At 41.9% G+C, this 24525-nt stretch overlaps 1 protein-coding gene and 2 long non-coding RNA genes across 3 annotated transcripts; 1 reads left to right on the top strand and 2 right to left on the bottom strand.

Annotated features, from left to right (window-relative positions):
- Positions 1–3641: 3641 nt before the first annotated feature.
- On the bottom strand, positions 3642–10573 carry LOC117674004 (uncharacterized). Its single transcript, XM_034431771.3, has 2 exons — positions 10201–10573; positions 3642–8720 (listed from the first exon to the last, which is right to left on the bottom strand). The coding sequence occupies exons 1-2, from the start codon at positions 10225–10227 to the stop codon at positions 7689–7691; spliced, it is 1059 nt and encodes a 352-aa protein (XP_034287662.1). The 5' UTR covers positions 10228–10573; the 3' UTR covers positions 3642–7688.
- Positions 10574–10597: 24 nt separating this feature from the next.
- LOC148115584 (uncharacterized) lies at positions 10598–19169 on the top strand. Its single transcript, XR_015732698.1, has 3 exons — positions 10598–10931; positions 16224–17245; positions 17554–19169. It is a non-coding gene; the product is annotated as an uncharacterized LOC148115584 (long non-coding RNA).
- A 1274-nt stretch (positions 19170–20443) lies between these two features.
- On the bottom strand, positions 20444–23346 carry LOC117674003 (uncharacterized). The gene is made up of 4 exons (XR_004593639.3): positions 23193–23346; positions 22651–22706; positions 22435–22522; positions 20444–20638 (listed from the first exon to the last, which is right to left on the bottom strand). It is a non-coding gene; the product is annotated as an uncharacterized LOC117674003 (long non-coding RNA).
- Positions 23347–24525: the final 1179 nt, after the last annotated feature.

The following is a 24525-nucleotide window of genomic DNA, read 5'->3' as shown; positions in this document are numbered from 1 at the left end:
CATGGTTTACATTTTATGCAGTGTGTAAATATAGCCAACTCTGGCTTGTTAAGGGACTCACAATGTAGCAGTATACATAAAACCAAGCATCATGCTTATTATAAAAATATTCACTCAGGGAGAGGGAGAAAAATATTCCAGGTTTGAGTATACTTCTCACAGTTGGACTGATTAAAAAAAGCACACAATTCAGCCTGTTTGCATATGAAGTTGGACACAGTTTTTGAGCATGGTTTTGAATACGGAAGCAGCCGGTAAGGATTCTTTTGCATTTGCTCATCCAAAACAGACTTAAGATATACATCAGACCACCAATCACTTGAAAGGAATATCAAAAAGTACAGGTAATCCTCAATTTACAACAGTTCATTTAGTGACCATTCAAAAGTTACAACGGCACTGAAAAAAGTGACTATGACTTACGAATATTGCAGCATCTCCACTGTCATGTCATCAAAATTAAAATGCTTGGCAACTGACTCATATTGACAACGGTGGCAGTGTCCCAGGCTTCACCTTTGACGACCTTCTGACAAGCAAAGTCAATAGGGAAACCAGATTCATTTAACAACCGTGTTACTAACTTAACAACAGCAGTGACTCACTTAACAACTGTGGCAATAAAGGTCCTAAAATGGGGCGAAACTCACTTAACAAGTGACTCACTTAGCAACAGAAATTTTGGGCTCAATTATCATTGTTAAGTCAAGGACTGCCTGTATAGCTCCACACTCCTTTCTCCAAAATAGGAGCATTTTCAAGAACCAAAAGTTAGTGAAGAAACCTTTGCTGTATGATCCCTGAGGAAGACATAAGATTTATATATTTTGTTTGTTTTTTTTTAATCAGAAAAAAAGCATAGAGAAAACCCAAGAATGAGGGGGGGAAAAGCAAATCCGAGGCTGGATATTATTAATTTCTGAACAATGATTTTCCCTAATCCTTCCTTGCACGCTTTTATTTTAAGAGCTAAATTTAGGTTTCATTTATCTGACCCCTGTCTTGGTATCAGCTCTTCATCCTGTCCCACATGGAACAGGCAGCCCTCATGACCGTAATAGCACATTGTGATCAGAAGTCGTGACTGCCACTAAGTGAAGTGTCCGTGTGTCATTACCTCATTTATAAGCCCAGTCCCTGCTCTCCCTGATATGGTTGTTAAATGAACACATGGGTCATTAAGTGGAGCATCGGGTGCCTCAAAGGGAGGCCTCTGGGAGGCGTGGCATCAGCCCTTCCCCAGGCCTAGAAGTGGGTTTCAGCGGGTTCTGACCAGTTCTGGAGAACCGGTAGCGGAAATTTTGAGTAGTTCGGAGAACCGGTAGTAAAAATTCTGACTGGCCCCACCCCCATCTATTCTCTGCCTCCTGGGTCCCACTGATCGGGAAGAAATGGGGATTTTGCAGTAATCTTCCCCTGGAGTGGTGTGGGAATGGAGATTTTACAGTATCCTTCCCATGCCATGCCCACCAAGCCACACCCACAGAACCAAGCCACACCCACAGAACCAGTAATAAAAATTTTTGAAACCCACCACTGCCCAGGCCTTACCCACGCCGAGGCAACTGACCCTCTGCTTCCCACCCCTCAAGGGTTCCTGCAGGCCTTGAAAATGTTTCCCACCTCTCTGGGCCTCATCCTACATTAGCCAGCACACACTTACCTTTCTCAGGCACTGGCATTAGGGAAGAGCTCTTTGTTCCTGGACCATATGGTGTGATCTCAGAAGCGACTGCTGTTTTGAGGGCAGCCACACTGAACTGTGGGTGTTTGGAAAATGGTGGTCACTTCTGAGACCATGCCATGCACCCCAGGGAACAAGCTCACCTTCTCTTAAACACGAGTGAAGTGTTAACACCACTTTAGTAGGGCTTTCCCCCCCCCCAGCGGTGTTCTTTTTTATACAAAGTCAGCTTATTGCCCCCACAATCTGGGTCCTCATTTTACCTACCTCGGAAGGATGGAAGGCTGACCCAACCTTGAGCCTGGTGAGATTTGAACTTGCAGTAATTGCAGGCAGCTGGCAGCTAAGTGCTACTTAACAGCACTTTAGTCTGCTGTGCCACCAAGGCTCTAGTTTATTTCTAGTTTAATGACTAGGGGAGACATGATAGCACTGTGCCAATATCTCAGGGGCTGCTACAAAGAAAAGGGAGTCAAGCTATTCTCCAAAGCACCTGAGGACAGGACAAGAAGCAATGGGTGGAAACTAATCAAGGAGAGAAGCAACTTAGAACTGAGGAGAAATTTCCTGACAGTTAGAACAATTAATCAGTGGAACAACTTGCCTCCAGAAGTTGTGAATGCTCCAATACTGGAAGTTTTTAAGATGTTGGATAATCCTTTGTCTGAAGTGGTGCAGGGTTTCCTGCCTGGGGGGTTGGACTAGAAGACCTCCAAGGTCCCTTCCAACTCTGTTATTCTGTTCTATGAGTTCTGGACTGCTGCAAACTCCTGTGGACCTTTCTAGAGCATGCAAAGGTGAATGACCATAAGGGTGCTGCAGCAGCCACCACTTTGTGACTGTGTCATAAGTAACACGTGTTTGGATGTCCTCCTGGTCACTAAATGACTGGTCGTAAGTTAAAAGACCTGTAGTTCCTTCTGCCCACTACAGAGTCAGCAAGATGCACTTTACAATTGGTGCGATGCAAACAAATACCAGTGTATTAACTTGCGGGTCACTTTCTACATTCAAGATCTCAGCCTAGGATAAGCTACAAGTTCTTCAGTTGCATTTGGGAGATCCTGGCCAAAATTTACAAAACTTGTGTTGCCTTCTATTAGGAGGAAATGGCACCCATAGCACAATTGTGACTGATGCTGGTGCCCTTGCCTACAATTTCTCTGGGTTGCAAGGAAGTATTTGTGAAAAACCCTTGCAAATGGGCCATAGAGGGACATCATCCTTTCTGGTCTTTTGTGTAATGTTGCTTACCACGAAAGGGAATAGCCTGAAGGTTATGTATGTATGGCTTAATTATCCAAGAAGTGAGCCCCTAGAACAGGGCTGGGCAATTAATTTTCCCAAGGGGCCACATGAGAAATTAGACTGTTATGGAAGGCCAAATCAATAGGGCTGTGGGTATGCAAGCACGCCAGCGGTGCTATTCAGCAGGTTATGACAGGTTCTGGAGAACCGGTAGCGGAAATTTTGAGTAGTTCGGAGAACTGGCAAATGCCACCTCTGGCTGGCCCCAGAGTGGGGAGGGAATGGAGATTTTGCAGTATCCTTCCCCTGCCATGCCCACCAAGCCACAGAACTGGTAGTAAAAAAATTTGAATTCCACCACTGATGCACACACATACATAAAATTGAAAATAATTTGATGTCATCTTCAAAACACAATAAAAGGCAATGCAACTGTATTGTGTGCAGAGCATATACTATTTCAGGGATGTCAAACTTGCAGCCCGGTTGTGTCATGCGCTGGCTATGCCCACGCCAGGTTTAGTGAAGGGGGAGAAAAGTCCTGCACTATTTCATTTTTAATTTCCAATTGAAATTAGAAGGGGCCAGATAGGGACAGCTGAAGGGCCAAATGTGGCCCAGGGGCTGTAAAATGCCAGGGTCTGCCCTAGAAGCACACTCGGTGGTGGAATTTAGAATAGCAAAGCAGAAAAAGGCAAACTGAACATAATAAGTTGGATTTTATTTTATTTTTTAAATTTTCATTCACCAGGGAAATGCTTAGATACGATGCCGATTAAATTATTATAAATCTCCATTCACTTTAACAGCATGATTGCTTTAAAATTATACATTACCTTTTTTGGGCGGGGGGAATGACTCATACGGACGCATACACATCCCGAGATATGCTCTAAATTAATGATAGTCACAATGGGGAGTAGGTTTCAATACCCACCAATCCAAAGCCCCAGGGCCCCGCACTGTTTACTTGTGAGATCCAGTAAGGTAACCCTCCCTGTGAAGGGAATGTTATTTGGTGTATATAGATGTATTTATACCTGAAATTAATGTGAAACCTTGCTTTGGAAAACAATGGGCAGACTGTGGGAAAACTCAGTGCACTGGGAAACATATGGACCATAAATACCTCACGGATGCCCGATGATACAGTTCATTCAAGTTCCATCATTAAGAGCTTAGTGTACTAATTATAGGTAACGCTGTGTGAGTATAGTGGTTAGCAAGAGAGTGAGAAGAAACATTTGGCAATAACCTTACTAATTCAGACTGAAGACTCATTGAGTCTGACAGAGCTTAGTATCTGCTGAGAATGTTGGATTGTCTTCCCATCTTTTCAGACCAGCCTAGTTAGTTGGAAAAATAATATAATCCAAGATTCTATTATGACCCATCTAGAAACTGCGAGATTTTCATTAGTTACGGGATGGAACATAATCAACTCTTTGTTCTTCAACATCTGGTATTTAATTATATTAGCACTGGACCTGAATTTCCCTCCATTTCTCACAATTAGCAGGCCTTGTCTGATCTATCAGGAATGGGAGCATGTCACCTTCCAGACCAGAGTTTCTTAATTTTAGCAACTTTATGAAGTCTGGACTTCAACTCCCAGAATTCCCCACCCACCCATGTTGGCTGGGGAATTCTGGGAGTTGAAGTCCAGGCTTCATAAAGTTGACAAAGTGGAGAAATGCTACTCTAGACAGAGCAGCAGGGACTGCTACAAACTGGAGACCAACCAAATTTGGAGGGAGAAAAGTTCCCTATTGCTGATGCATAACCCTTTTAAAAAAGTGAACTAGGCCAGGGGTCTCCAATCTTGGCAACTTTAAGCCTGGTGGATTTCAACCCAGAATTCCCAGCCAGCAAAGCTGAAAGTTTGCCAAGGTTGGAGACCCCTGAACTAGGCTACAATCCCCCCTTGTGAAACTGATCTTCAGGAGGCAAGATATGGAACCTTTCATAGTTTACTGACTTAGATAAACCCCATTATTCTTTCAAATGAGCTTCTGGGGATACAAAGGTTCATTGCCTTGGTTATCCAAGAATGCAAAAACACAAAAGGAAATGGTGCTTTGGGCACTCAAGACACTCTCTCTATGCCATTGCACAAATACTTTGGGGTAGAGCTGTGCCAAGTGCTGCAATGACCAACGTAATGAATGTTAGACTTGCGGGCAACTCTGCAGTGATATTTCAGAGATGCTGCTGCAGACGAAACAGCAGAAACCTTTGAGGTCAGGTTGTACCAGGCCAACTTAAAAACAAGCAAACAAACAAAGAAAACAAAACTCACACAGAACGCAAAACCAAAATTCTTACAAATAACGTGAAAACATTCTAAATGCCCGTGTTAACCAAGACATTGCTCTCTTGAATATAAAAAAGAAAAATGCAAACAAAAACAACTGGAATGCTTTGTGGGTTTTTTTTTGTTTTTTGTTCTTTCCCCCCTCTATCTGTAGAACTAAGGAAACACTTATCCCTTTCCTTCTCAGTATCATCAGTAATAACTTAAAAGCCTTAATTAACCTGTAGAATCAACTGCTACAATAGGTCACAGATCCTATCGGATTCTATTAAATGACAAATATTTTCGTAAAGGATATCTACGGAAAGGATAAAAGATAGCCACAAAAATTATTTCGCTACAGCAAAAAACATTCTTCTATGGACAGCTAATTTCAAACCTTCTCCACTGTGTTACTTATTTTTCATTTTCTGGCTACTTCTGTTAGATCTAGATATACAGCCCCAGCTGATTTCTATCAACATTATTGGCCTTCTTTTCACTAATTAATCAACACAACTCTCTGGTTAGTAGATCACTACATATTCCCGATGGAACTTTTCTTTCTCTCCATTTCCCCCCCCTTTTTTTAAAATACTGACAAGAACCGGAGGCACAGAGGGAACAATTCTGCCTGCAAAGTGCCAAGATTCCAACAATATTTTCTCCAATCTGAGTAGCAGGGACTGGTAGATGGATCAGAACTGGTGAGAGAACATGTATCTGAACATAAACTGGATTTAATAAATGAAAACATACAAAGAAATTAAGGGATAAGGTGACAGCAGCTCTTCTGGACATTCCAACTTTGTCCTGAAGGCTGCGATACTTCAAATAATACTTCAAATAAAATAAAATTTTATCAGAAAACAAGACTCAGGGTCCACTAAGAATTTTGGTAAGATTCTTCATGGTGGAATAAATTCTATCTATATGTGACCTGCTCACCACAAAAAATTACAAATATCCTCCATTTCATTACATATTGCATTCATATGTTTTGTGGTCCGGTAATACAGGTGTGTTGAGTTACTTTCAGATCCCACCTTGCTTAGTTTGGTTTTTAACCAGTCTGTGTGTACATGTGACACACACCCACACAGACATATATGTACACACCTCCTCAGTCTCCTGGGTGAGCAACTGAGGGAGTCTCTGGCCTGGAGAAGTCCAAGCACAATAGCCACACAATAGTCTCTTAAAGTGCCAACGCACAATTTGTCTTCCTGTCATTAGAGAATTATGACCATCTTCAGCTGCTGGATGTCCATTCCTAATTGCCAAATGCTGAGAAAGAGCAGCAAAGAACAACAGATCCAAGATTTGACAAACATAATTTTTAGAGAGGCCTCAAGGGAATTCAACCCACTCAGCTAATCACAACAAGAGATCTGGAAAAAAAAATCTCAGTCCATCAAAATATAGGTTTCACTAACTTGGGCCTTCTAATTTAGTAGATGGTTGTAGAGGGTGTTCAATGGCCAGGAAATATTCTCCCTTAAAGCCAAAGATTTATTCAGGCAATTTTACACCTTGCCTAAATTACTCCAGAGTGTCTTTGCATAGAGATTGGGAGCCTTCCCATCTCTTTTTTCACTTGTGGCCTGGTCCGTGCAATCCAGCTTCTCTCAGTCCAGTCTACCCAGATGTATGTGATTACAACTCCCATCCTCCGCAGGTTGAAGCGGAGGAGGATGGGAGTCACTATCCAGCATACCTGGAGTTCCCCAGGCTGGGGGGGAAGGCTTGTTTAGGTGAGCCAGAAACAAAGGGAATCAAAACAATGGAATCACTAGGAGGTTCGCTCATAATTAAATACAATGAGGAGATTATCAATAAATAATTTGATAGCTTTCCATACAAAAACAGAAGTGATATATACAGGATTTCAAAGTATCTCCAATATTCCTGTGAAGGACCTATTTGAGAAACAACCAAATATCAATATTCTGAAAACCCACCTGAAATTAGGAATATTCCAAGGCTTTTACCAAAATTCAGCACACGCTGAGCATTCATTCTAATTTACCCAGTGGTTTTCTCCAAATCAATTTGCTCTAGATGTATTGAACTGTAGTCTCATAAATTCCCAGAAAAGCACCACCACTAAAACTGCAATTCAACCACCCCTAGAGAGCAATGTTCCTCAACCTTGGCTTGCTAGAAGATGTGTGAAATTCAACTCCCAGAATTCCCCAGCCAGCAAGCTACCTGGAGAATTCTGGGAACTGAAGTCCACAAATCTTCCATCAGCCCAGATTGAAAAACACAGCCATAGAATATTCCAGGCAGGAAAAGGCTGCTCTGTACCACTTAGATTCTTATAACATCTTTAGACATTGCTAAATTATATTCAACTGAAAGCAAACTTTCTGGGGCAGAAATCAGTCAAAAGAAACAAAAATAAAGGAATTTCCCCAAGATACAGTTATCTCTATCCTCCCTTCCAATGGGAGCAACCTGTTAAAACAACGGGATTGGGTAGGCAAAGAGGGGGTTCTCTCGGTTGTGGATCTTCTCATGTCTCTTGTGGTGGGAGCTGTGGCTGAAACATTTGCCACAGAACCGGCAAGCATAAGGTTTCTCCCCGGTGTGGATCCGATGGTGCTGGACCAGGGTCGATTTGTCAGTGAAGCAATTCCCACACTCGGAACACACGTACGGCTTTTCGCCGGTGTGGATTCTCTGGTGTCGAAAGAGGTTAGAACTGACGTTGAAGCTCTTCTCGCAGATGTTACACTTGTAGGGTTTCTCCCCCGTGTGGATGCGCATGTGCTTGATCAGGTCAGCGTTGTGGCCGAAACTCCGCAGGCACTCCGTACACGTGTTCATCACTTCTGCTTTCTGTTTCCCTTTGGGCTTCTCATCAACGGCACTGGCATTGGCCCTGTCCACTGGGGCGCAGACTTCTTGCAGCTCTTCCATCGGGTCCTTCAAATGCTTCTTCTTGTGAGAGCTGCGGCTGTAACTTTTTCCACAGTCAATGCACTCGTAGGGCTTCTCGCCCGTGTGGATCCGTTGGTGCTGAGTAAGGTTGGACTTATCGTTGAATCGCTTGCCACAGTCGAGACAGATGTATGGCTTTTCCCCGGTGTGAATTCTCTGATGTCGGTTGAGGCTGGAACGGACAGAAAAACTTTTCCCGCATTCGGAACACTTGTGCGGCTTATCGTCGCTCTGGACAGGCCACGGGCTGATCAGGCTGGAGTTCTGGATGAAGACCTTCCCACATTCAATGCAGATATCCGGGATCTCTTCTGTCTGGGTACCCCGATGCACCAAAAAGGCTTTGCGTTTCTTGATGGTATGCACTGGTTTCACAGGCCATGTCATCGATGGTATCTTCTTCTCCCTTGTTTCAGACCCGCGGGCTTGGCTGTGTCCAGGGCTTAAGCTTAGCATCTTAAGCAATTTTCTTTTGGTCACCAGCTGAGAGCGAGCCTCTTCAGGGCTAAAGTTCTCCTCCATATGGCTCATCCTGTGACCTCCTCTCACCTGGTGGGGAGTCAACATTGTACAGTTGTACAGTTAAGGCTGGAGAATTTACAAAACAGGAAAAACATCTGTACTTTAAGCCTGCCCCACCACCCAAATGTAAGCCCACAGCATTCAGAGTTCAAAGTTGTTGTTCTCATATCTGGAAAAGCTGCATTCCTGGAAAATTTCCCGTGTGAACAATTATCTTCTGACTTTTTAATCATTTTTCCACCAATTCACCTATTTTTCTGTTAAAAGATCTAATTTATACTTGCAACACAAACAACTTCTTAGAAAAGTATACACTGAACAACTAATGGAGTAAAATTTGCAGGACTTCTACCAATTCTATGCAGGAAAATCTATGCTACAAGGTTCAAAGAACAACCATGCTCTATCAATTAAAAACTTTCCTCCGGAGTTCTTGGTGCTCTCTGTTCTTGGTTATTTGCTTACAGACATTTCATTACCCAATTTAGTAACATCACAAGGCACAATGAAGTTACTTACCATAGTTGTATAACGAAATGTCTGCAAACAAACTAAGTTCAGAGAGTACCAAGAGCACAGAGTTCAATCCAGAGCTACAGATATTTTTTCTCTTATTGGATTTTACCCGTCTTTTAATGGGCATTTAAGTATTGTATCACTAGGAAAACTGTTTGGGAGGCCACAGTATTTAGAAATTCAGAATGCATGTGCTAATTTATATAATCCCCCTCCCATTATTTTACTATATTAACTTACTTAAATGTTATTAATAGCACGATATGTGTGTGTTAGACACGCTTACAAGTTTGGTTCAGTGTGATAGTTGGAAAGTTTGGGGTTTTGTTCCACTTTTTTACACATAAAATAATATTCAGAATTTAAAATCCTGCATTCCCTAGAAAGGGACTAAATGGGTGCTGCAAACACGGAAAGGTGAACCAGCTTCTGATGTCTGCAAGCAGCAATTTACTATACTTATAAAGCCAGACATATTTGCTTAAGTTTAGATTGGGCAGTCCTTAATGTCCTTTAACAGTAAAAAAAAAAAAAAACCTAATAAAATGAGACACTTTTCCCCCCTACCTCCCATCCCGGATCTTCTGCTAGGAGCCATCATTTATAAACTCTACTTCATTTCTTCCTCAAGCAAAGCACATCCTAGAAGGACCTTATTCCAAAACATTTCCTTTACTCACTACACAGACAAGGGTCATTTTGATTAAGGAACATCCAAAATACAAAGGCTTCCACTCACACCTGCTGTCACTATGAAAACAGGATGAATAAGCCTATATAGTCATCTATAAGCGACAGTTTGCATTTCGCCCGGAGTGGGAGAAAGGAAAACAGTTCAGAAAGGAAAGGTATTCTGCGTATGCTCAGAGACATTATGCTTCCTCGCCCTTCCTTCCCACCCTAGATGATGGTAGCAAGTGCAAAGGCTTGCAACTCGACCCGCCGCTCTCCACCCGATTCCACTCCCGGGGGCTTGGCGGGGACACTCTACCTTGTGCTCCCGGACGCCCGAGCTCATAAAGGCGGCAGCGGCGGGCGCCGCGTCCCGCGGAGGTACACAGACGGGTTGGCGGGGTGCGGAAAAGCCGCGGAGCCGCTTTGTGCCGCGAAGTCGGAGGGTGCAAAAGGTCCACGCGCCCGCCTACATCGCCGCCGCGCGCCGCCCGGGCTTCGGGGAAGGGCGCGAGACCAGCCCCGCGCCTGCAACTCGCCCGCCTGGCTTACAATGGAAGAGCAGGAGGAGGCGGCTGCTTGCAGCAAGAGCTACCTCTGACCCAGGAAACTAACACAACGCTGCCAAGCGGCCCAGTTCAAACAAAGCCAAGAAGCCTCTTGATTGCAAACGCCAGAGCCCCCTGCTGGACGACGGGGGATCTCACAGCGGCCTGCTGGGAACTCCCTGCCTCAATGGCAGAGCGAGGGCTTGAGGGTCTCTGAGCTTGTGCAGAGTGCCTTTGGAAGCGGAGGTGGATGGGTAGGGGTTCTCCTATCAAAGGCCTTCCAGCTGCGAGAGTATTTGAGCGGATTTAGGGAGGTCTTGAAAATTCCTCTTTGTGTTCACAGCAACCCACAAATTAGCCATTTGTGTGTGAATACAGACTTTTTAGAATAGAATAGAATGCTTTATTGGCCAAGTGTGATTGGACACACAAGGAATTTGTCTTGGTGCATACGCTCTCAATGCGCATAAAAGAAAAGATGGATTTCTTCAAGAATCATAAGGTACAACACTTACAACACTTAATGATAATCATAGGGAACAAATAAGCAATCAAATCACATTAGGAAACAGTCAATATAAATCGTAAGGATACAAGCAACAAAGTTACAGTCATACAGTCATAAGTGGAAGGAGATGGGTGGTGGGAACAATGAGAAGATTAATAGTGGTGCAGACTTAATAAGTAGTTTGACAGTGTTGAGGGAATTATTTGTTTAGCAGAGTGATTGCGGTCGGGAAAAAACTGTTCTTGTGTCTAGTTGTTCTGTTGTGCAGTGCTCTGTAGTGTCGTTTTGAGGGTAGGAGTTCAAATAGTTTATGTCCAGGATGGGAGGAGACTTTGGAGACAGGATATGATTCAGTTTCTGGGATTCTCCACAAATGGATTAATTGTGGGGATTAATACATAATGTTTAATTAATATGTGATTGCAGCATCATACATTCCTTCTATCTGAGTAAGGAAGCCATTTGTACATGGCCAATCACCTTTCACAGTGTAAACATTGTTTAGCTTCAATTGGTAGTATTTACATACTGTATGGGATGACTTGACTTCTCCCTCCCTGCATCCCTCTTTTTTTTCCGTGTTCTTGGTTTCTGATTGCCATTAATTGCAGTGTTATGCATTAATTTATTTGCATTTTTAATGGATTAAATTACGTTAGCTACTTTAAGTGCTTTTTCAGCACTAAAGTGGAATTGCAATGTATTTACCGAATGAGTGAGCGAATAATGACTGCCAATAAATTACAGGCTTTTTTAAAAAGCTATAAGATTGTGCCTCCCTATTTTCGTATTCCACAGTCATTTGTATTTTGATGCATAACTACTTTAAAGGGCCTTCTGGGAGAAATGGCCACTGTTTAAGTAGCCATCGGGGGAAAAAAGCTTCCTTCTGTTGTTTCAGATCATGTTAGTTTGTGGATTTATTGGGTTGTTTTTTGCTATTCCTTTTATGCCTTGAGACCTAGATGTGAAGCAGGATATAAAACTATGTACAATTTGTAATAAAATATTGCATCATTCGGTGCATGTTTTTTTAAAATGGCCATGGGTATTGCAAAAACTCACAAGCGATATACATCCATCCTACAATTCCATTTTGGGATAAGCAAAGTTATGCGGAGGGCAAAAAAGTCAGAAAAGACTTGGTGCTAAGAAAAGAAACATAAGAAAAGAAACATAAGTAAAACTAATTACAATAATGCTTGTCCATTTCTTTTAAGAGTATGTGTTGGGGGAGATTGCAACAGTCAAGATGGCCACAACTATACAACTGTATTCTCTTTAATGTGCTTGGCATGCACATAGAGTAGCAATAGCAATAGCTCTTAGACTTATATACCACTGCATAGTCCTTTACAGCATTCTTTGAGTGGTTTACAACGTCAGCATATTGCCCCCAACAATCTGGGTCCTCATTTTACCAACCTTGGAAGGATGGAATGCTGAGTCAATCTTGAGCCGGTCAGGATCGAACTACTGGCAGTGGAATGCAGAGTTAGCCTTAATAGAATAGAATTCTTTATTGGCCAAGTGTGATTGGACACACAAGGAATTTGTCTTTGGGGTATATGCTCTCAGTGTACATAAGGAGAATAAAATACATTCATCAAGAATAAAAAGATGCAACACTTAGTGAGAGTCAAGGTTACTAATAAACTATCAAATCGTACTAGGAAACAAAAACAATATAAATTGAGAGATACAAGTGACATGGTTATAGTAATAAGTGGGAAGAGAGATACTAGTAAGGAAGAGAAGAATAATAGTAATACAGTCTTTGTAAATAGTTTGACAGTGTTGTGGGAATTAGTTGTTTAGCAGAGTGATGGCATTCGGGAAAAAACAGTTCTTGTGTCTAGTTGTTCTGGTGTGCAGTGCCCTATAGTGTTGTTTTGAGGGTAGAAGTTGAAATAATTTATGTCCAGGATGTGAGGGGTCTGTAGATATTTTCGCAGCCCTCTTTTTGACTCGTGCAGTATAAGGTCCTCAATGGAAGGCAATACTGCATTCTAACCACTGTGCCACATGGCTCAGAAAAAGGGGACGGAACTTTTAATTGCACAATCATTGCCGCCATCTTGACTTTTTTTTTTACTATGTTTGCAGATGTTCTTGGCTCTTTAGACTGTTGTTTCTTCCCTGCCCATTTGCAGCTTCGGCCATCAAAGATCTTTATGGGAAAGCTTGCATTCTTGCCCCCCAAAGAGTCACCCATCCTTAAAAATGTCTGGAATCCTCTTCTTTACTTTTGTGATTTGTGGAAGTGGGAGAGGCATTGAATTTCACTCAAGCACTGAATAAGGCTTAAAAACTGCCCAGAGAAATAAATAACCAGTCTCGAGGCTGTTCCTTTAAAAGGGAGACGGGAATCAGCACTGAAAGACTGAAGTCAAGGGATAGCTGTTATAATGGCCCCAGAAATTCACTTTTAAAACAGTTATATATGGCCTCTTTCCAGGATTAAGGAGATATATGGAGGCCTGTAATTTATGGAGTCAAAAGGTGTGGGCTTCCACCTGCCACATCTTGTTAGAATTTCTTCCTGTCATATTTGTATCTAAGCTAAAATTACAATTTCTGAAGAAGCAGAACGTGGAGGTGATAGAATGATAGGCAGCATTTCTCCTGCCCTACTTTCTCCCATTAAGCCGCATTACTAAATACAGTGTGACGGTGGACAAAAACCCATTGAATGTCATTTTCTGCGTAACAATCGAGGAATTCAGCAGTGCTGTAGAGAGGCCAGCCTTTTTCTCTCCAAATTCTTCTGAAATTTGAGCAGAGAGAAGCAAATCAAGTAACTTGGAGTTTGATATCAGCACGAATCCTCCACTTGTACATAATGTTCATACTGAACTACTAGGAAATGTCTTTATTGCATGTTTAAGAATAAGACAAGAAAGAAATAGAAGAACAGGACAAACCAGTTACAAGATGGATGGACTTCATTACAGCAGTGATGGGTGCACCACTGGAAGACCTGAAGAGTTAGGCTGGGAACAGATCATCCTGGAGAAGACACACCAGTGTGGTTGCTAAGAGTCATCACCAATCTGATGGCACATAATTCTCAATCAAAGGAACAAGATATCGTTATTAATGCATTTTAATGCCTACTTGATTCCATATGAACTCAAAGTTCCTTACTTCAATCTCTTGGGAATTTGTACCAAATTGGAAAAGAAACCCATTCCCTCCCTTTAATTAACTCCCTTTAATTTCCTCAGGGAAAGTAACACTACTTTTCTGGCTTCTAGCTACAGATGAGAAATTAGAACAGCCACAAAATGGAAATGCTCTCACTGCAGTGTCTCCTCAGTTCTTTTTTTTTTTTAATGATCTTGTTATGTATTGAATACATACAGTTGTGTTAAGCACTTCTTCTTGTGCCATGTTGGTCATCAGACGTTGGCGATCATGTTGGTAATCCTATTTTTGACAACAGCCGTATGAAAAAGTGCTGCTGAGTTTTGTCCAAACCAGTCCCTTAGGTTTTGAAGCCATGATGTTCTTCTTCTGCCTGGGCCTCGTTTGCCTTCAATTTTTCCCTGGAGGATTAAGTGAAGGATGCTGTATTTTTCTGGGTGTCACATCACATGTCCAAAATATTCTAACTTTAGCTTTTTAATGGCTTTGATTATTTCCCTTTACTTTCCCAGGCGGCTTATCACCTCCTCATTTGTGATTTTGTTAACCCAGGTTATATGTAACAGCTGTCAGTAAATCCACATTTCAAATGCTTCTAGTTTCTTCAAGTGGTTTTCTGTCAGAGACCAACTCCGTAGAGCAGGATAGAAAAGATGTAACATCATGGTCACTCATGCCGTCACTTCCCGCCTGGACTACTGCAATGCTCTCTACATGGGGCTCCTCTTGAGGAGCACCCGGAGGCTCCAACTGGCGCAGAGTGCGGCCGCGCGGGTGGTTATGGGAGCGACATGGCGTTCCCATATAACACCTCTCCTGCGCGAGCTGCACTGGCTCCCGGTGGTCTTCCGTGTGCGCTTCAAGGTCTTGGTTACCACCTTTAGAGCGTTCCATGGCTTAGGACCTAGTTATCTACGAGACCGCCTGCTGCCACCAGTAGCCTCCCACCAGCTGGTACGCTCTCATAGAGAGGGGCTTCTCTGGGTGCCGTCGGCCAAACAATGTTGACTGGCGGCCCCCAGGGGGAGAGCCTTCTCTGTGAGGGCACCTACTATCTGGAATGAGCTCCCCCTGGAGATACGGAGGATCCCAGATCTACGCACCTTCCACCGCGCTCTTAAAACCTTTTTATTCCATCAGGCTGGCCTGGCCTAATTTTTCCCTTTTAAAATACAAATTTTAATTGGTTTTAATTTATTGGGGTGTTTTAAATCTGTCCTCAGCCAAATTATTTAATTCGGTTTTATTCTGTTTTTAAATTTTGTATTTATGTGTTTTTATCTTGTGGCTGTTCACCGCCCTGAGTCCTTCGGGAGTAGGGCGGTATACAAATCAAATAAAACAAAACAAACAAACTGTTAAGCACTGCTAAAGTGAAACTAACCTTTAGATCAGTGGTGGGTTTCGGATTATCTTACTACTGGTTCGCCGTGTGCGCCTGCCTTCCGCGCATCTGCTTTGCTCACATGTGTGCCTTCCACACATGCGCTCGACCTCAAAAACATGCCTAAATAGGATGGCATAGAGCCTGGGCGGGTGATTTCCACTACCTGTTTGGGCGAACTAGTCCAAACCGGCTAAATACCACCTCTGCTTTAGATGACCCTAACTCAGTGATGTGCAACCTTAAACACTCAAAGAGCCATTTGGACCCGTTTCCCACAGAAAAGAAAACCCTGGGAGCCACAAAACCCTTTCTCTGCCTGACTATTTCTTAAGGGGCCACAAAACTAGCATATGTAGTTGAATTAAACCTTCTGTTTTCTTCTGAAACTTTTCTTTTCTTGGCTTTATCCATGGTTGGCCTACTGGGGGTTGAAAAGCTCAGTAAATCACAGGCCGGCGGGTGTCGTACATTGGCAGTTGTGACGCATATTTTGAGTGACAGGGAGCCGCAGTAGAGGGGTGAAAGAGCCACATGGGGCTCCAGAACCGCAGGTTGCTGACCCCTGCCCTAACTGTTAACTTCAAGTATTTTGGAGAGAAACTTAAAACATTCATATTTGGGTGGGCTTTTTCAAGTATTATGATTGGTTGAGGCCCAGAGTATAAATTACAGGAATTTGCCTGTTCTTCAGTAATTTCAGTTGAGTCAATAAATGCTGTTTTACTTATGCTGTCTCTTCTTCTCTACTGCAGCCGACAATATAACAGATCTGATGCAGCCTGGAATACAGTATGGTTGAAAAAGTCAACAACAAGACTGAAACTCTGCCTTTGGCCATAACTTACAGACACCCCAAATATTGGCCAAAATGCTGAACCAGCAAGCCAGAATTGGTCTCACTATGCAGCTTGGTTTGGATTGTACAGCAAATTGTTCACCTGTGATCAATTTAATACGGGACTCAGCATGTGCAAATATGCTGTCTGACAATGAGTATAGAGAGATTAAAAGTAATGAGGGAGATGGGCAATTAAGAAATATGAAATATAAGCAAACAAAAAACTTTCCCCACCTAAGAACTCCTTCAGTATTTCCAGTAAATGCAACAATTAAAATATGTTCATTTTGCCCTGCTTTAAAAATAGAACACGCAAAAAAAAATGCAACCATAAGGTAAGTACTATTAAAGAGCAGGCTCCTTTTAAGATGAGCCATGCAGATGACTAAATGCTGCAAGGAAATGAAGCAAGGACTGACGGGTATAGAATGAGTCCAGCCTCCCTGGACAGTTCCTCCTAGTGGCTGGACTTCATTTAATCCTCTTATAGATCAGACTTCACATCTGAGGACTATTTCCTATAGGAAATTCCAGGCAGGACAGCCCTAATAAGCAAAGGACGTTTGTAGATTTGAAAGACAATAATTTTAACACAATATTTTTAAGGGTTAAAGAAGACAATTACATGATTTTTATTTACCAGCCCCTGTTTAGACAGGCTGAACAGTGATGGAACTGCTAGTAAGCGGAGAATTTGCACTGCTTTGCTTGCAAGTGATTGTTAGGATAAAATATGGACATTTAAGCAACATGTAGTCCACCTGTTTTTTTTTTCTTTCCTAACTTTATAATTACATCAAAATCTGAGGTCCTGATCAACTAATCTCTGAAGTAGCTGAAGAGCTCGGTATCGACCTTTAGTGCTTCAGTTGGTGAAGGAAACGTATTATTTTGCACATAAATTGCAGTCAACAATGAACTAAAGGGCCACCATCGGTGAGCTGTTGGACAGCATTACTTGGTCTGTTGTGTGGATGTTTGGGTGGTTTAGGGGTGGGGAATTTGTGGTGGGTGGGGGGGTGTTTGGGGATTGTTATGTGTGTTGGACCTGGTCTTTGGGTGTTAAGTGAATTTCGTTGTATGGGTATACTGTGTATACACATACAATGACAAAGTAGTAGTAGTAGTAGTAGTAGTAGTAGTAGTAGTAGTTGTTGTTGTTGTTGTTATTATTATTATTATTATTATTATTATTATTATTATTTAGAGTTTTTGGTGATTCATTTGTCCTTGATGTTTTCCAGATCAGAGTTCCCCATCCTTTCCGGCTTTGTGGAGTGGCGGGGTGGGGAGAGGTAATTCCAAGCGAGCAGCAGGCCCATCACTTCTGCAGACTGGTTCTGAATAGCTCAAGGCCCAGTGGTTGGAGACTCCTGTTCCAGATAAATTGGGATTATTTTATCTCTTAGAATTCCTGACTAGTGTGGGAATTTTTTTGCCACCCCAACATTAACAAGTTGAGGAATGCTGTTGTACTCTGGTACAAAAGAGTGAGACAACAGTATGCAATTTTTATGGAGTCCTTGGTGGTCTATGAACTCGAAGGTGGTTTGCTTGCAGATGTTTCATTACTCAGGTAACTTGCAGGATTCTATTAATGTAGCTTTACAATAAAGTAAAATTAGCTTATCTGGTTGCGTTTCCTATTTGCTCTCCCTGGTAAGGCTTGCATCAGTCTTGCAAGCCTGAAATTATAATTCTCTCACCATCTCTTTTACAGCCCAAGACACTAGGGAGGGTTTCTTCTGAGCTTCTTACCATTCCCACTATCCAGTTGCAGGCTAAGCGGTCTTATTTGACCATCACAGGAAGGGCTTTTAGGCCTAAAAGATTCTGTTATTGTAAACTTACCATAAGGTAATGTTACGTCTTCATGGTTTTGGTTTCTTGTCTGGACTACCTCAAAGGGCTGACACATACTGACTGCCCTTATGGGGCTTCCCTCCAAGGAGGCTTCTTTGATGCCTATTCAGGCTGAAGCTGACGTCAGAGCTTTTGCCACAGTCAAGTCATTTGTAGGGTTTTTCATCAAATTGTGTACACCGTTAGTTGACAAGCTTGAGTTCTGGCTGAATGTCTTTCCACATTCACAAGCTTGGTTTCTCTTCTGCCCAAGTGCCCTGGTGCATGATAAAATCCTTGTATTTCTTGATTTCCCCCAAACAGCTTTTGCTGGCCTTCCTCTTCTTATGATTTAGCACTGCTATTGCTCTGCCAAAGCTAACAAATAACTCAATTTCTAGACCATTGTGTAAAATAATCATTCATTACATCCTGTATTTCTCATTGAACTTTGCTAGGTTGCTTGGTTCAATCAGTTCAAATTTATTCTCCGACCCAAAAGCCCATAAAATCTGTAGCTGTGTTGTGGCTCCGTTACCTGAGCCTGTGTCATCGGCAGGAGAGGACTCCGAGAGTGAAGGAGAGGAGTTGGCAAGGACACCAAAGGCATTGCCAGAGAGGAGGGTCCTGGAAGTCCGCCGAAGGTCAAGAGATAGGCCCGGGGTCAAGCACATCCACGCAGCCACAGGTGGACAGTAATGAGGGAGATGAGTCTTGGCTGGATCCTTGGTAGCATCGCAGAGATAAGCGCACGCAACAGAAGAAGAGGCGTGCCAGAGATTAAGCTGAGTCACTGGACCACACCCCACAGGGTATAAAAGGGGGTGAGGTGGCCATTCAGACTCTGTGATGGATAAAACTAACTACTATCGAGTCACATTGCATCTTTGGAAACAACATTATCTGCCTTGGATATAATTACGGACTGGACTTGACAATTCTTGAACTGTGTGTATCTTGTTTATGAGTAAAGTCTTGGCAAGCAGCTATTGGGTTGCTGCCAATCCTCTTATCGAAAGAATTTGTTGTCTGCCAGTTTATTTAACCCCCGGCTGTCTGTTTGTGTGCGTGTGTGAGACGGGGACAGAACAAGCTGACCAAGATGAAATTAGGAGATACCTGAGAAAAACTGAATAGAAGTATATTTCCTGTTTGACTGTCCTGTCTTTTTTTTTTTACTATTTCTTCAAACTCCATTTCTTTGCCTAACATTGTTTACCCATTGTGTAATATTTCCCTTTTGGGAGTAAACAATGTTAGGCAAAGAAATGAAGTCTGAAATAATAATGCTTTCCCATATTTTTCTAACCATGATACCACACTGGCTTTCACCTTGTCCATGTATCATTTCATAAATTGCATGTATCTGTCGTACCTGCTCTGTATGCAACATTTTCTGCTAAAAGTAAGAACAATGCCAGCCATTCAAATCCGCATGCTGTTCTAGGCAAACCAGCATCATTTATTAGTTTGCAAGCCAACATACTGTTGCCTGCATCACACAAGCTGAGATGCATGCAGTGTATTGACATGCATGTGAGGTGTTTCTAAGTTTATCTGGCTTCAGTAAAATGCCTTCTGAGTAATTTCCCAATTTATAGCCATGCAGGATTTCAAGTGTAACCTAAATACCCAAACATCACCAAACATTCCTTTAAGTGCGATAACCCCATGCAGTGATTGCTAGTATAGATAGTCCTCAATTTACAACAGCTCATTTAGGGGCTGTTCAAAGTTACAACGGCACTGAAAAAAAGTGACTTATGACCATTTTTCACTATTACAATGTTTGCAGCATCCAGATCTGATCAAAATTCAGATGTTTGCCAAGTGGTTCATACTTATGACCGTTGCAGCGTCCTGGGGTCATGTGACCCCCCCTTTTGCAATCTTCTGACAAGCAAAGTCAATGGGGAAGCTAGATTCATTTAACAACTAGGTTACTAACTTATCAATTGCAGTGATTCACTTAACAACTTTGACAAGAAAGGTTGTAAAATGGGGCAAAACTCACTTAACCGATGTCTGACTTGACAACAGAAATTTTGGGGTCAATTGTGGTTGTAAGTCGAGGACTATCTGTAAACACTATCACCACAGTGCAATCAATACATCTCTTTCAAACTATATTAAGATACGAGGAACCTTACTCTAAACAAGAAGCTACAATTGTCTCCCTTTAATTTAGCACCCCCAAATATGCAGTTCCCAACATGCCTTTGACCCCCTTTTTATATACTACATTTTCTGAATACCAAAAAAAGAAACCATGGCTGAAAGAGTGAGCAGTCATTAAAACAAACCAATACTTTATTTTGTTTGAACAAAATGTACAAAGGTGCTTATATTAATGTTTCCCACAACATTAGCTTGGAAATTCTTCCTACTGCTAAGCTTCAAAGGGGAAGGAACTCATTCTCTTTTTCTTGCCACAGCTGTCCCAGAGAACTTTCTACTTCTTCCCAGATTTTTTAATCCCACCTCCAGCTGCAAAAAAAAAAAAAAAAAAGGGGGGGGGGAGAGAGAGATTACCAATGGTTTTAGACAGACAGCACTAGAGAAAAAAACCTGAGACCTTATTTCTCAGCCTGAGGTTTAAAAGTAAATGCTCCCTTAAATTCAGGTTAATTGCTCATGAGTACATGGACATGATTGTATAATGTTCTTCAATTTATTTCAGAAGTGATTTGCTGCTTTCTTGTCAGATTATTTTATGATCTGATAAATCTCTACACAGAAGATTCTTTCTATGAATCCACCTAAATTTTTAAAAAGATTTCTAGAAATGTTGCAATGTTTTCTACCGCCTTTCCTTTTAGGATTAAAACACCGCACTTTTGGAAAATATGCCGTGTTGACTATCCAGATTACATTTGGACAAAACATGCTTCTATCTTAAATGATCAAGCTTAATGCCTTGAATATGCAAAATGAATCCTGGAAGTTCTTTAAAAGAACCTAAGAAGTCTTTAAAAGGTAAGAAAATTTTTATCAAGATACAATTAGAAAGATTACAACATGATTTAGCTTTAGCATCCAATAACTTCCAATGACCAATCCAGTCAATGGATAATATTACTCTATCTTAGCTTGGTGCTATTTAGACATGTTAGACTACATCATACTGATTGGCAACAATACTATATGAGCTACACAGGCAATACATCTGAAAGGCAAGGGCGGGAAAAATACTTTATCCTATACATTTTTACTCATATAAGTTCCATTGACTAGAATAAATATAGTTTCACAAATATGTTATGAAGCTTGCCTAATTTAGGGTCTACCAGCTAAGATTCCAGACAAAATCAAACTTGAAATTCTACTGAAAAAAGTGGCAAGAGGAATATTTTCTTTATCTCCACCACCCCCAGTAGAATATATACTGTGTTTTCCCCAAAATAAGACCCTGTCTTATATTTTTTTGAACCCTGAAATAAGCGCTTGGCCTTATTGCCATGCGCTCAAAAGCCTGATTGGGCTTATTATCAGGGGATGTCTTATTTTGGGGAAAACAGGGTATGTATACTCTACTATATCCCTTTTTAAGAAAGTTGCTGAGACAATTTAGTGATCTGAAAATGTTAATTCAGCTGTGTCTCAATTCAATATATAATTAAATGTTTTAAAACCATCTTGAATGTAAGAAAAATAAATCTTTCCTCTCTTCAAAATAGGAGATTAGCCCATCTCCCAAAATGTACTGGGGTAAGAAGCAGCAGCATAATAGTTCAGGGAACTGCAGTAAAAGCAGAGTTAAAGATATGGGGCATGCCAACGTACATTCAATAAATAAATCATATTCAGCATCAGCATACTATCCCATACCATACAAAGGACATAAAGATGAACAATAGTAAGACCCACAATATATCAGGAGTCTGCAACCTCTTCAGTTGTTGGGTACCACTGTTTGGTGTTACATGCACCAAGAAAACCCTTAAATGACCAACATCTCATGGAATTCGGTCATTCAAGCTGAGATGTTGCAGTGATCGATCTGCCTCTTCAAGTTCCATGAGATTTAAGCCGTTTAATTTTTAACAAAAAGTTTTGTTTCATTTTAAGTTTTCATAGGCTTCTCGGGAGTTTCTTCGAAATGAAAAAGTGGTTAATTGAAACATTATATATTTTAAAAAGCAGAGACTAAAATGATGTGTGTCTAGGTTTTGTGATTCACCACTAATTTCATGGACAAGTCCTCCCGGTATTTCTTTATCCTGAACTTTTCTAGATCCAGCTAGATCCCACATTTGCAGGGAATTTAAGAGAAAGCAGCTTACCAAGTGGGCCCTTGCCAGCAGCTTTTGCCTTCAACTCATCCAGTTTCTTTTGCTCCTCCTTCTGCTTCTCCTTGAAAGCTCTATCTTCCTGTTAAGACATTTACCAACCAGAGTTAAAAACGAACACACAAGCATGTAACCATCTTCTTAAATCATGCAATTTCACCAGCAGCCCCCCAACCTCCCCCTTCCCCTTCCCTCTCACTTTTTCCTCACCTCATCTAATTCCTTCGACTGCTTCTTGGGTTGCTTCAAAGGCTTCTTCTTTCCACCTACAGCCGAAGGAGAAAATATGAAATTAGACCACCATGCAAAGCCTCCCAATCTGGTGTCTTCTGTCAATGCTGGGATTCCCAGAATATCTTCGTGGCTGGGAATTCTGGGGCTTGAAGTCCCAGCGTACCTGGAGGACCTGTGCTAAAGCAAACTGTCAAGAGGGCTAAACAAAAAACTTACACACCCAAATTATGTTTAGCTTCTGCAGATGGATCAGACTGGACACACATTCAACATAACCCTAACAGCTGGGCATGATAGGGCTTGGAGTCAAAGAAACCAGGAAGGAGCCAGATTACAGAGGACTCAATTGAAGCCTTCTCCCCCATGCATGCACCAAAAGGATTTGCAGCAGGTTCCCCCCTCCCAAATATTTGCACATCAGAGACTCTTCCCTCCCCCGCACCTCCACTTCTGCCATCAGTTCCCCCGCAATCCTCCCACCCGCCAGCATAACCCAGCCATCACGAGGCGAGCATTACCTTCGCGTCCCGACATGGCGCTTCTTTCCTACCGTCTGGCTCGCCTCGCAAGAAAAGCCCCCCCCCCTCCGATGGACAACCCGGAAACCCACCGCCTAGGAATGGGGCTCACACAGCGACTTCCGCCCGCAGCCGCGACGGCGCAGCCATTGGCGCTAAGGGGGAAAAAAAATTGCAACCCTAGAGATAGAAAAGGGGTAGAGCGACGCAAATGGTTCACTTCCGGAAATTTTTATCATGGGTTAGCAAGTCCTACATAACAAACACATTGGTGGTCGAGGGGGGGGTGTACATGTGGAGTGTTCAGTAGAGTGTGTGTGTATGAAAAGAGTATGGAGAGAGAGAGAGTGTATATTTATGTATAGGATGTGACACATTTTTATACTATTTTTTAAAAAATTTTTTATATAATTTATACACACGTGCGGGAGTTTTTTCCTGTAGAACAGAAAAGAATAGATGTAGCTCTGAGTTAGTTGTGTGATCTTTACTATGGAGGCCTTACTTAGATATACTTCGTATATCTATATAGATTTATATGTATGTGATGTAATACACATGCATGGAGTACAGAGTACATGTGTATGTATCAATGTATATACACTCTGATTCACATTCATACATGTGTATGTATTAATGTACTGTATATATATACAGATCCATATCATACATGTGTATGTATTAATGTATATACACACAGATCCACACATTCATAGAATAGAACAGAACAGAACAGAACAGAACAGAACAGAACAGAACAGAACAGAACAGAACAGAACAGAATAGAATAGAATAGAATAGAATTTTTATTGGCCAAGTGTGATTGGACACACAAGGAATTTGTCTTTGATGCATATCAGGGGTGAAATCCAGCAGGTTCTTACAGGTGCTGGAGAACCCCTAGCAGAAATTTTGAGTATTTTGGAGAACCGGCAAATACCACCTCTGCCTGGCCCCAGGAGCGGGGTGGGAATGGAGATTTTGCAGTATCCTTCCCCCAGGAGTGGCGAGGGAATGGGGATTTTGCAGTATCCTTCCCCTGCCACGCCCACCAAGCCACGCTCACAGAACCAGTAGTAAAAAAAATTGGATTTCACCACTGGTGCATATGCTCTCAGTGTACATAAAAGAAAGATACGTTCATCAAGAATACATACATACACATGCACTCTCTGCACCCCATGCATGTGTGTCACATCATATACATGTTTATATATTTATATAGTTGTAGATAGATATAGGGAGTATATCTAAGGACTCGGTAGTAAAGATCACACAACTAACTCAGAGCTACATCTATTCTTTTCTGTTCTACAGGAAAAAACTCCCGCAC

The sequence above is a fragment of the Pantherophis guttatus genome, chromosome 2 (assembly GCF_059756535.1).
Source record: "Pantherophis guttatus breed Tessera chromosome 2, ASM5975653v1, whole genome shotgun sequence".
Lineage (NCBI taxonomy): Eukaryota > Metazoa > Chordata > Lepidosauria > Squamata > Colubridae > Pantherophis > Pantherophis guttatus.
Note: the sequence above shows the minus strand (reverse complement) of the source record. Positions and strands in the feature narration are given on the sequence as shown.

Excerpts from the sequence above, each read along its gene's own strand:
- LOC117674004 (XM_034431771.3), bottom strand. The coding sequence starts at position 10,227 with ATGAGCTCGGGCGTCCGGGAGCACAAG. Across the intron at positions 8,721-10,200 it reads CGGGCGTCCGGGAGCACAAG|GTGAGAGGAGGTCACAGGAT; the intron begins GTAGAGTGTCCC and ends ACTCCCCACCAG.